Below are 13,641 nucleotides of genomic sequence, written 5' to 3'. Positions count from 1 at the left end.
TCCTAAATCTCCAGCTTTGCACAAAAGCTCTACTGCAAGATCTAGGAATTGGAAGAAAACGGCATCAGATTGACCGTATAAAATGACATCAACAGGATCTGAGGATACTAATATTCTATGATAGATTTTAAATACAGATATAATAGCACTTCTTAAATCTATACTGTGTCTCTAAATGAACTCTACCAAGCACATATATACTTTTAAGCAAACATAGTATTATAATTATAATAGCGTGGTTGTATTTTTCTAGAATCTAGAGCAGTGATACCCAAAAATAAAGAAAGAATCTAGACCAGCAGTAAGTCTCCATAGGGTAGAAAATCTGGTTTTGTTATTAAAATAAAACACAGAAAGTTTTACTGTGTTGCAAACCTCAGTAAGTTTTATTGCAGACAAGTAGTAAGTTGAGTGAGTTCTAATGCAGAAAGGAAAAACAGCAGATCCATGAAGCTGATGTATTCATAGGAACAGTGAGAGGTTAAAAATGAGCATGTTAAATGGAACAAAAATAGTAACTGAGCAAAACATACAGAATCCCTAAGTAGATGCTAAGGAAGGCCTTTGAAGCAGTTAGTATAACTAAGTCTGAAACCAATAGGCTTATGCCTATTGAAGGACAAGGGTAATTGAAGGAAACAGTGATGAAGCAGGGAAGGAGACAGAAATAACCTCAACTGGGAAAAGACGATTCTATTAAAGTGGTCTTTATCCAACAACACATTCCTTGTGCTTTTATTTAAGACTGTCATATGTCTTTCTCAAAAGACTCTCTCCAGCTAATGAATCCAAATCTACCCTGGGAATTAAGGCTCCTCGCCGCATCGTATGTAAACCCCCACACACACATCGCATGTGCAGACAGCGCTCCGCTCCTGTCGTTCCTCTCACCTGTATGTATTCTCAAGTGGACCTTTAAGTGATGTGATGTTCTGAATGTTTTTCCACAATATGGGCAGTCTTTCATGGCAGAACCAAGGCTCCTGTCTCTCAGTAAAGCTGGCTGCTGGACTCCTACAGATCTCCCAGCTTCTTCTCCAATGTCTGCAACACAGAAATGTTCTCACATCACTTCAGCACATGTCAGAAGTTTTCTCACTAAAACTGCTAACACAACACAAAGTTAAACATGTCAATACTACACCTGTCTATTTCATTCTTTAAATCTGACAGAATGCTGACAATTCATGTATTTTCTTGTTATTCTCTTAAATTATTTCATCTTTCCTATCATCATTTTAAGCAGCATATGGTACCTTTATATTGAACTGAATTATACAAGAAAAGAAACAGCTGTGTCAGCAGCTGGTTTGATTTCTTCTTTTGCTTAGTTCCTATTAATTTTTCCCCCAAAAGTTTTAAATTGTTGTTTTGTTGAGTCTATTTAATTTGAAAGTATTGTAAAAATACGCGCGATTTTAAAGGGAAAAAGTTTGCATCAGCATGTTAAAACCCCCCATAAAAACAGAATCACAGGGACAGGCAGACCAACACAAGTGGCAATGCCTACACAAAGCTAATCAACTTTCTCCTGCAATGCTCCAGCGTTAGAGAAACAACGTGTGACCTGGTGAGTGACCTCATATCAAGGGAAAGCCGATGGAAAATCTGGTCAGATGAGGGGGGACTCCTTTGACCCTTCACCCGCGGCTACCAGGCTTTTTCCTTCCATCTTATAGCTACATTTACTCTTTGCATTGCAATACAATGGGTGAAACTCCGGGACATCTCATCTCTCTCGACATAGGAAGAAACCATAATTCTCAGCCACTCTGAAGAAGCTGCTATTATTCAAGCAGGCTATGGACAAAATAACTTAGAAAAAAATGGCACAGAAATTACAAAATGCACAACGTTTTTAAAAGGTCATTACTCATACCACACAAGACTCAGCTATCATCTTGTACTTAGAGGGTCATGTTATATGACATACAAGTATCAATTTACATTATCACCAAAAAGTACCGTGGCACACGTTGAAAGTCTGAAATGGATTGACGACTGTGGGCATGCAATATACATGGGCACATTACCAGTCCTGGATGCAAAGGCTGAGCTATGTGCTTTGTATTGAAGGGGAGAGTATATAGTTAAAATCTGCATGTAGAGTCTCGATTATTTCAACCATGAACTACTGACTGAAAATGCTCAGTCTCTACCCAGCTGATATGTAACTAAAGCTGTCAGGAAACATAGTGCAGTTTACGCAGCATTTCCCTTTAAATGGAAGTGATGGACGTAAGAAAGACTTAGACATTTTGCTCTAATAAAAACTGTTCACAAAATAGCAGAGATCCACCTACCACACTGCTGGAGAAGGTGAAACTAACAGGCACTTCATTATTTATTATGAAATGGTCACTCTAAACAATTTTGCTTGAAGTTGAAATAAGGGATGATTCGGCGTGACGAAAAATGTACCAATGCTTATGTTAGTTGTGCATGTCATCAAGTTATTGCTAACGTTCAAAAGTCAAAATCTGATTCTAAAAATTGACATTCTTGTTTAATATTTTCTGATTGCTCTTAGGCTGCCGGGTTACAGAACGCTGTTTGTTACAGGGCAAGTAATTGTCATTTTGAATTATTCACAAGTATGTGAAAGAACATAACGCAGAGTGCATTTTGTCTTTCAGAATCCGGGAAAGCAGATATAGGTGCTAGTCCATAATTCCAAGTTTCCTAAAGAGTTTACATTTCCCACTTTATTGTTCTCCTCCAAAGTTGTATATATTCATGTCTTAAGCCGCTCTGGGAGAAAGAGAATTCCTGACTGCAAAAAACATTTCTGAAGTGCAAAATAGAGAATACATGATGATAAACGGCAGGATTTTATTTTTGTTTTCAATAAATACTATATGAGCATTATAGATAAATATATAGATAAAGCTAACAAGCCACTCAGGAAGAATTTACAGAATAAGTCGACTGGTTATGTTTTGCTATATGTCACTCTAAATGATGGCCTGTTATCCATTTGCCTTTTATCTTTCTATCTAGAATATGTGTGGCCCAATAAAAAAGAATAAATTTGTAAGATAAACAGCTCGCTTTGCAGATTTAAGAGTCTAATTTTCACTTTACACAAAATTGAATTTTTTCAAGGCAGCGAGACGATGGAGTTTACTCTAGCACTAATCCCTCTGAAAAAGCAAACTGAAAACAACAATGAAGCAAAGAAAGATGTGGGTGGTCTGAAGAGTTTTCTTTTAGATTTAAGTAGACATACAGTAGATAGCTCCAAAGGCTTTACTCCAACAGGGGCCTTACCTTGAAGAATTTTTCTTCCCACAGTGAAAGCATTCCTAAGACTTTAAAGCTGGGTTGAGGGGTTTTCTTTTGAATTCCTCTGCCTACAAAGCCCACCGAAGTACTGGAGGCCATCACTACCTGAATGAACAGCTTTACATCCAAGTCCTTTTATTTCCAACAATGAAAAGATATGTTTAAGGCTGTCGTCTATCCCCATCAAACGCTACCCCAGCTTTGTCTTACTAGGGCCCCATTTTGGCAAAGTGAACCTATTTGTCAAAGCACTTAAGTTTAAAATGTGCTTAGCTTTAAAATGCATGTACATCTCACTGCTATCGAGTTTAACACTTTCTTAAAGCAATACATGGAAAGTGAGGGAAACAAAGTCACAAAACAGGAAAAGAATAAATAATTAGCATGGAAAGAGTGACGAGGCAAACTGATGAATGCAGGCTAAGGCAACAACGGTGTGTGTGCAGAAACAAAAACATCCCACCTTACTTATTCTGCACCTCAAATGTGCCCCTTTCTCCTGCTCTTGTTACCCCCTCCAAAGTACCTGCAGAAGGATAAGCCCCACCAAGTCCATCTGATTTATGATTTACTTGGGATCTGAGCAATGGTTTTCAGGCTGCTCTATTCCGAGGATAAAAGATCAGGAAGGAAAGAGAACCGTTACTTATCTTGCAGTCGTTGTGGTTCACTGAGTTATGTGGTCTACATCATGTGCACTTGATGCACGTGAGATTAGACTTCTTTTTTTACTACCTACTTCCATTACAGGCAGGTCTGCATCCTGAATGTCTTCCGGCCCATTCCTACCTTTCCTGATTCAAGTGCAGGAAATAATAGAATCACGTATGAAATATTGTATAGATGCACAAGCTAGATGCGAGGCTTCCAAAGCTTTTCTGAACTTACTTTCACTGAGCTTTCCATTCGCTTCGCTCACAGCACGTACAGGACTGCACAAAGAAACGTTCTCATTGAGTTCTAAATGAGAAGCTGGTCTTTGTGTCATACCTTGGGCGACCACCAAAGCTAAGTCAGTCTCAAGGCGAGAGGCTCAGTTAGAGGCAAGAAGGTCATACCAACTCAAGAATGGCCATCCACCCACCTGGACCTTAAACAAACAAACAGTAAGAGCAACTAGGCCTGGCGCAACGCCCTTCACACCTTTATGGTGACAGTCTCCTACCAAGCACTCAGAAACAACTGCCAGTGGCTTTGTCTTGAAAAGCTGCAGTCCTCTGGCTGTGCACTTAACCATCCCATGTCCTAATAGGAAAAATGCAAGGAACACTCCACTTTAACATTCATCTCAGAACACAGTAAATAGCTACATAACCAAAGGGCCAATTTGACCAAAATGTGAACAAACCTGTTTGCCACACGGTCTGAAATGAAAATTAAGCAACGACACAAAACAATACAAAGAAAAAAGAAATTGAAATTTGCCCAAGTTTTCTGCAAGACTGAAATACCTTTCTGGGATGGGCTTATAAAAGTGATTAGAAAAGGACTGACTGCTTTTGTAAAAAGAAGCATGTTTTCAGTTGGTTGGGACTTCAGTCATGTTAGCAGCAAATTTTCAAAGGATCCTCTCCATACATGTCCTTTAAATTCTGGAAGAGACTTTATTTGCTGCATGTATGTACAAGCACAGGGATTCACAAAGGGGCACTTTCATGTTCAAAGGAGGTAAATTGCAGTCCTCACACAGACTGAATGATCAGCGAAGTCAGTTGGAATTTGCCAACGCGAGGATTATTAGCCAAAAACAGGCAATCACATGGAAAAGGTAATCAGCTCACAAAATAGGTAATCACACTTACAAATATGTGTTTTCTCTTGCACATTTTTCAGGCATTATTAAAGAACCCTTTGAACATATGTCCAGAAGCTTTTAAAGCTGCACATAATCCCACATTTTTGTATATTTCAGAATTTCAAAATATTTGTAGTTGTTTAGAGCTGCCTGCAAAAGTTAATGAAACGTGGTGCAACACGAGGAGGCAATTTTTTAAAGATCTATAAACCACTTAGATAAACCCACTTTGTATACAATTACCTTAGCAGGAAAAATTTTATTCTCGATTTAATGTCAAGATGATAGTTAGAAGATATTCAACATTTTAATCCTGTCGCTGCTGTCATCATTATGCAAGTATGCCTGGACTCTGACCACCTCATTCCCTGGAAAGCAGCAAAGGGTACACAGAAGTTTCTGGGAAAACATGCTTTACCTTTATTTCCTTAGAGAAAGCTTGAATAATACTGAAAACGGGGATATAATTAATGATATTTTTTCAGCTACCTGGAGTAGCTTCAGCTAATATGCGTAGATGAAAATGGCCCAAACTCTGGCCCAGTGCTTACCATTTGAAATTAGAATCCTTTTAGCAGATGTTCCTACACTTCTTGCTAGTGAAGCTCATGGCTTAAAATAAAAGTCTAATATTACTGAATATTACAGTTATATTTTAGGCCTCCGGAAAGATTTACTAATGTCTTAGGTCAGGAACAACTTGCTGTCTCTATTGTTTCATCAAGGATTTAGGTTTTAGAATGACCATATATGGGAATCTTAAACTGTTGAGTATTAATATGGATTGGCAGAGAATTTGTTTAAACAGAGAGCTATTTTAGACGAGAATTGGAAAGGAGGCCTACTAGTGAGAAAACAGCATTCATATTGTTTGTATTATTAGAAATAAAGATTATACCAAAGGTTCCACTGGTAAATAAAGAGATACCGCTTCTGACATCAGACTTCCCACTTAGCCCTCCGACCCGCGCAAGCAAACAAAAGGCACAAACTACACTGCCTGTGCTGCCGATGAGTGCATTAGCAGATTTAAATTTAAAGTACAAACTAAATCTAAAGTAGAAACTGAAGCAAAATACTCGCATCAGTTTACACATAAGACCTGACACATCCAGAAGTGGGCTCACCGTGGCCATCACCAGTACCTCTGGCTACGTGGGAGCTCCATAGGTGTTATTTCAGGCACAACAGAAGAGGAGTCAGAATATTTTAAGTAATTTCTCATTAATTGGTGACTTTGGGGCAATACATATACCCTAAGCCCAGACTCTGGGCACATGATGCACAGACAGTTGGTGGCTTTCACACGCGATGGGTTGCACAACAATACTGCATGTATGCAAATTTCAGGTATTATAGTACGGATTTTTACTGTGGTGAGCATTCTGGGAAACATGTAAATGGCTATATATATAAGCATAAAGAAATATCAATAGATACTAAACCAAAATTAAGCTGTTTATCACAAAATGTTTCTTATCCTCTTCATTTCAATCAGTTTCCCTACAGAGTTTTTGTTTTGGAGTTCTTAGTGGTCTTACTTTGCAAAATTGTTAAAATCTTTAAACCTTTTGAGATAATCAAAGTTCAAACACAGTTTCAGAGCACATCTTTTTAGCTGTCTGATTGCCTGAAGAATCCTGTGACCAAAAGACAAAATCAGACAGGGAACTCAAAAAATAGAATCACAGAATCGTAGGGGCTGGAAGGGACCTATGGAGATCACCTAGTCCAACCTTCTGGCTTATTCCCCATTCATTAGCATACAAAGCTCTATTTGGACTGAGAATTCATATTATTAAAAAAGATTTTTTGAGAGAAAAACTTTACCAATAGACCTTCTTACTCCCTACCTTTTTTTTTTTTTTTTTTAAGAAAGAAGACATCTTAAGTATCTTAAAATATCTTTCATTTAACAGCTGGCAGAAGGAAACTCACAGATAAACACTGGCCTGTGTCTTTCTCTTTAACCAGCTGAGCGATCCAAGCTTTTAATAAAGCTGTTCCAATTATTGTAAAAGTCATCTAGTACCTTATAGCCACAAATATTGACAGTTTATTGCACAACGCATTCATGACATTTGAAGGTCACATCATACATAATACATACACTTTTATAAAAGTGTCTGGAACAAAGAGATACATGATCAGCAATTACATCTTACCATTCAGGGTAAGATTTTATACTTACTTAAAATGAAATACTATGTAAGATGCAAATTGTCGATAGAACAGAAAATAGTTCATTTTCTGTATTGTTTTACTAATAAGTGATACTATGTCAGTTAACTAAAGAAACAGAATGCAGTCCGTGCCCCGAGATGATTACAGTTAAATAACATCACACATATTGTTAGCTCTCCAAAAGAAGAAAGTAAGCCTTAAACTTTAATCCTGCAGCTGTATATCTCGTCAACCCCACTGAATTCAGTGATGCTTCAACACTTAGATTTGAATCAGGACCTTAGCATGTTATCGAAATACCGATGTTGCTGAAATTTAATCAAAATGGAAGTGGAAAGAGTGCTGAAGAAAGTTTTTTAATATTGGCAAGTGCAAACATATCAAACATCTTCAGCCTGTTTCCAATGCTCTTGACTTTTAGGGCCGTTCTGAAATCATATGCACACGCACCATTATAATTAAAAATATGATTAAGTTGCGATTTATGCAGTCAGACCAGTGCATAGTCCTTCACTGGAGTAAACAAGCATCAGGAACAGGCCATGAGAATGCTTGCTTTTTGTTGCCTAGTCTTCAGTTTCATGGCATCACTGCTCAGTCCTGGAAGCTCCAGCTAATGTGCACTGAGCTTGATGCAAATGGCTGTGGGTCACATAGTTGCTCCCTATCATACCATCTTTGCTAGTTTCTTTCAAAATCTTGTTATTCTCTTTTCTAAATCCTTTGCATGCAAGACTCTTGAACCACAAAACCCCTTCACTGGCTTTCCATTTCTGCTATTACAGTACCATGTCTTTGCCAACCCAATTCTGTAATTTGGATTTATAGATCAAAGCTGTTAAGCTGTTAATCACTGATAAGGTTCGTGATATTCCACTAGTTTTCATATAATCTTTCCACAGGAAAGTGGATGCTTTAGAACAGGATGTACTTCTTCATTTATTGAACAACGGATCTGTTTGCTGTCTTGAATGTAACATTAGTTACTCCCAGTGATGAGCTTCTGTTTGTTCTTGCTTTCTTCAGAAGTGTACGTCTGAGCTGCCAGAACACCTTATTGTACTTCTCTGTACAGAGCATGTTTCTTCACAAGCAAAACACTCTTTGGATCAGCTACTCTGGGCTTCAGTATGCACTTACAGATCTTCCTTTAGTACACTGCTAATGTTCATTCTCATCATTTGTACTTTTGATAGAAATGTGAGCTCCAAACCTTCTCCATAAATGACCTTTCCGCAGTTTTCTCCTAATTTTAAAACAGGCTTAGAGTATCCTGGTTCCTCACCCAATATTCATGCTAATAACAGTCTGTGGTTCACATGTAAATCTCACTCATTTTCCTACCCAAACTCTTGACTCAGCTGAGTTAGTTTTGAAATGGGCACTTGCTTATTGACCAGATAGGATGAGGTCTTTCCACACTTCACACAGACTGTTTACTGCTTTTGGTGAAAATTCCAGTGGGGAATCTAACCAGAGAAGCTATCAAACTGGACCATCTTTTGGATTTGTATGTGTTATTTCTAGGCAGGTGTTCAGGTACCAGATGGCCCTAAAGCCCATAGTACTCAGGTTATAGCAGCTTCTACAGGCTGTCTGCATCATATTCCCATCTCTGAGATTTGCAGACTGTCTACATGGAGCTTGATAAACACTTTTACCTAGCATTGCTCTCCTGATGCCAAAGCTAGATCAGATATCCAATTTGGGAGAGTTGCCTTACAGTCCCTCTTTAATTAAGTACTCCTGATCTCCCACTCCTGGGATGGATTGCTACTGCTGATTAAGCTCCAGAAGTAAGGATCTGTGGAGGCAATTTCATGAGGGAGAAAATAAGTTGCTAGCTAATCAACTAAAATAACCACTAACTGGACTTCTGTGAATGAATATACTGCCGCCTTCGTGCTTCCACACTTACTCTGTTGCTTCCACATTTCAGCATCTCTACACATCTATAAAACAAACAGGTAAGGTGCACCTCAGTATGACCTCTTAACTCGTTCCCAAACTACATCTGTGGGAAAACAGAACCACTTGGTATAGCATACAGGCTACGCTAGGAAAAAATTCAAGACTGTTAGCTCACTGTAGACAAGATGGTGAATCCAAGTGGAAGACAGCAGCACTGAATCTATTTTCTGTAAGTTCCTCCCATGGGTCCAACAACATGGAGTCTGTGAGAGTCTAAAAAGCACAAATTAACACCCAGCTCCACAAAGTGTTCAAAATCTATTAAATATAATGTAAAATCTGCTGAGTAATTGTATGGAAATGTTTAATAACTGCATTGGTCAAGCTTCACCTTGAGTTGCTGGGCTTAGACAAATCCTGTATATATACATATATATATATATACACACATAATTTTTTTCAATCCAGATTGACAGACTTGGACACATTGTAAGTAGGTCTTGGGGCACGGGGCATCACTGCAGAAGTTTTTGCAAACTAGTGATTAAGAAGAACCCTTTTCATAATTATTACCTTATTATAGAGTGTTAAAATCAGGATAGAAGAGCCAGGAGCAGGTCATCAGATTTTATATAAAATCCTTCTAATAAAGAAAATATGAATTACTTAAATGTCACGGGATCATCTTTGTGTAGACCCCAGTAAGAAAGAAACCAACACTAAAATCAGTCACGTAAAGAAAACTGTATGGGTTAGCATAGCTGAATTGCAAGTTTTCCTCTCAACAGTAAGAAAGAGAACTAAAGACTGTCATTCTATTTACAGATTACTGATTACAGAGGTGCTGACAGAGTCTCCAAAAAGTGGATAATGTCACAGCATATGATAGAACACATGCACACACTATGACAGTACAGACAAAATACAGTATTTGTATTTTCTTACTTTTTACTTTCCAGCGCTATCAAACGTAATGACTGCTTTGATTGCCCAGTAGTTTTTCTCCCATTTAAGTGGTACATGCCACTGAAGTATACAACTTGTTTCTGCATTTCACAAAATAAAAGAATCTGTATGTGAAGAAATGCTTACGAGTAGTTCTGAACTGCTGAGTCTATTTTACCAACACCTTTTTTCTAAAAATATGTTAATTGCAGGAGTTTTGCTGTAACGGAGAAAATATTGATTAAACTCGTTACTTCTTATCCTAAGAAGGGATCCTTTGACTTCTCAGTATTTTTTTTTCCTCATTGGTTTCACAGTGGATTGCGGACATATTGGGACCAAGATGTCTTTAAACACGGTATCATTTGAACGGGCTCATTAATTTTTTTATACTAATGATGTATCTCAAAAGGTACATTAGTAGGTCAACTTGTACCCATATTTTGTAAAATAGCCCTAGAGTACACTAATATTAACATGCTACTATTGCACTATAAAAATAAGAAATGCTGCATATGGAGCTGATATATCAGCAATCCAATCTCCATTTTCTACCATGAAAATCTACAATGTTTCAATGGAACTATCCTGGTAAAGAAAGAAAAAATACTATTTTGAATGCTCTCCTCTGATTTAGCTGAGCTAGTGGCAATAACGTGTTTAGGCATAGGCTTCAGTATGCTGGAATGATCCTGAAACTAATTTTGCATGTGTTGGAGTTGGACCGTGGCCACACACGTCAGTATGCTGGAACAGAGTTATCTAAATCCTGAGCCTTATTTTACATGTGCTGGTGTTGGACTGTGGCCCTGCAATCTTTTAGGTCTCCATCTGTAGATATGAAAGCCAGGGTGTGCCCAGTCACTCGCTGCTGCTCGCTGCTTTCCTGCCACAGGCCATGTCGGAGCTGAATGCTCGGCAGCCGCAGCCTTGCAGCTCCCTCCACACCAGTGCAACTGGGAGCTCCTCAGAGCCCTCCTGGCCTCATGAGCCTACCTACAAAGCCCCTCTTCTGCCTCGACTGGCACTTTGCACCTATTGCAGCTCTTGTACCACTGTTTTCCTACATAGCTATTGTGTGCCACATCAGGGATGAGAAATACCAACCTCTCAGACAGATGGTCCCACAGATTCAGTGAGTTAATTCCTCTTTCCATACTAGGTAAACAGCCCACTAATTTTTAAGTAAGCTCACAGACTTAAGGAAGGTCTCTCAGAGCTTCCTAGCCTTCCATTCCCTCCAAAATACAAGAAACACTGTAGGCACATAAATCTGGAGCACCAACATAAAGACAGCAACGTGTAGTGCTGAGACAAGCAAAGGTAGCTGCACAAAGTGCTCATCATCATCACCCTAATGGGAACCAGTGACCCAGTGGGACATGCTGCCCATAACAAGGAACAAAGTTTTTGCGTGCTTCCTTCCACCTGTTTATGGCTCCTCCACATTTATATTTCTACCTGAAATTAATAACCCTTTGTCTATATGAAGCCTGGCAGACTAGGAAAACAACAATAAGGTCAAAATTGCACATCTGAATGAAGATCTAGCATTTCTTTCTGCAACTAGTCAGACACAATTTAGTTTATTAGCTGCCTCAGAGACAGAGAAAGATGTATTTTAGAAGAAGGGGAGTTATTCCATTCCTGTGCTTATTAGCAATGTACTTTCTCAAATTCTATTTCCGCAAACTCCAATGGTAAAAGAAATTCAAAAAACAGGTAGTCTGCATGCACAGAAGCACCTTTTGTTTAATAAATAATTCAACCATGTATTCCTTTTTAATTTAAAAACGGTCTGACTGAATAGTCAACAAAGTGAACTAAAGTTGGCAAAATACAGTGTTGAAAAATTAAAAAGTGTATTCAAGGCCATATTCATTTGCTTCACTCCTACACTGCAGAGAGACTGCTTTTTTTTTTTCCTTCTTCCTTTTAGATTAGACACATACAGCGATGTGTTGCTCATTTGATTTTGAAAGGTTCCTTGCCCTGGAATTAGTCTCTCTGTTAACAGCAGAACAGCCACCGCTCCCTTACCTCATGAACATCACCAGGTATTCAGCCAAAATGTTCTCATGAGCTCCTCTGCCATGCCTATAAGGGCCAGGCTTCGCTATTGACCATCTTGGAAAACAGAAATACAGGAAAACGTTCTGGAAATATTCTAACCACCGTGTGGATGTCAGTTGCATGTATTAAGAAGTGTATGGTAAAGTACAGGAAGCATATTTGGCTGAAAAAAACTGTGGATAATGACACAATTAAATCCATGCCAGAAGAAATAACTGCAATCAGATGAGTGTATTTGGTACTGACTGATGCTCTTGGAGAGAGTCAAACATGTATAGAACTATTTTAAATAAATGCTTCGTTTCTGTAAACTACAATTCCTAACAGTAAGCAGCTAGAATGAACAATGTGAATGGAGCCAATTCTTCTACTTAGCCTTTAGCACCAAAACGTTCAAAAGAATTTCTTGAATCTCAAGGCAGACAGCAAGAAGAAAATGAGGCTGCAGTGAAACCTTCTTTTTCAGATTCATGGAGATATAGCTATTCCCCCATACGACCCAAAGCAGCAGCAGATACAGAAAGTCTTCCTAATGAAGCACGATACTTTAGTCTCCATTCTGCTGAGCGCTTGATTCCCTTCACTGAGAATGGCTTTACTACCATTTGCATCCTTTCTGATCAACGTCTTCTGAATCACTGACCGTTCTTGTAACCATCACGTAAGTGTTCACCAACACTGAATTACCAGCTGAATGCTCATAGGACATAAAGTGCTGTCAGAAAATGACCTTATCTCAGAAAGGTAAGATGTGCAAGAAAGATCTTTACAGGGCAAGAGAACGGGGGAACCTAACCCTTAAAAGGAGCACTGACTTTGAGAAAATGACTCAGCAATATCACATATTGCAAAGTGGGCGTAATTTTAATTTAAAATGCATTTGTTAGTGAGAAAGGATTATAGACACAGGTCACATTTGGAAGGGAGAGGAGTTTCACAAGTCAATACTGGAAACATCTGTAACATATGGAGAAAGAGCATGTTTTTGCCTCTTTGTCACTATTCTGAAGTAAAATTACCTGCGGCGTATAAGATGAAAACATTAAACAGATCCTATAAACACTCTGTACAGATAGTAAAACTGATAGTTTCACGTGAAACTTCCAAAACATTGGTCTGCTGTGACAAAGCTGCCTATGAATTTAATGTAAAATAAACCTCTGAATCTGGCAAAATATAAACAAAATCACAAGGATAAGTACAGAAATGTAGACACAAACTCCTATTGTTCAATTCAGATGGACTTAAGATTTTCATTTTGGCCAACTACTAGCTTAAATTAAGCCACTATGCAATAAATACCATCTCAATCAACAGACTAATTTAAACTCTGAGAATGCAGGCTACTGCATTTGTGGAGACACATGTTTCCATGCCTTTTCAGGATGGTACTAGTGGGAGCCACTCCAATAGGCTGGCAAGGCCGTGCAGAATTTGGTACATAACAA

General features: G+C 38.5%; 1 protein-coding gene across 8 annotated transcripts in view; it reads right to left on the bottom strand.

Annotated features, from left to right (window-relative positions):
• Positions 1-13,641, bottom strand: part of ZNF536 (zinc finger protein 536) — a 326,681-nt gene that overhangs the window by 120,966 nt on the left and 192,074 nt on the right. For all 8 annotated transcript variants that reach the window (XM_004944212.5, XM_040645957.2, XM_004944211.5 and 5 more), the window contains one exon: positions 892-1,044. In XM_004944212.5, the coding sequence (XP_004944269.2) occupies positions 892-1,044 (153 nt within the window). The remainder of the gene's footprint in view (positions 1-891; positions 1,045-13,641) is intronic.

This window comes from Gallus gallus, chromosome 11, assembly GCF_016699485.2.
Source record: "Gallus gallus isolate bGalGal1 chromosome 11, bGalGal1.mat.broiler.GRCg7b, whole genome shotgun sequence".
Classification (NCBI taxonomy): domain Eukaryota; kingdom Metazoa; phylum Chordata; class Aves; order Galliformes; family Phasianidae; genus Gallus; species Gallus gallus.
Note: the sequence above shows the minus strand (reverse complement) of the source record. Positions and strands in the feature narration are given on the sequence as shown.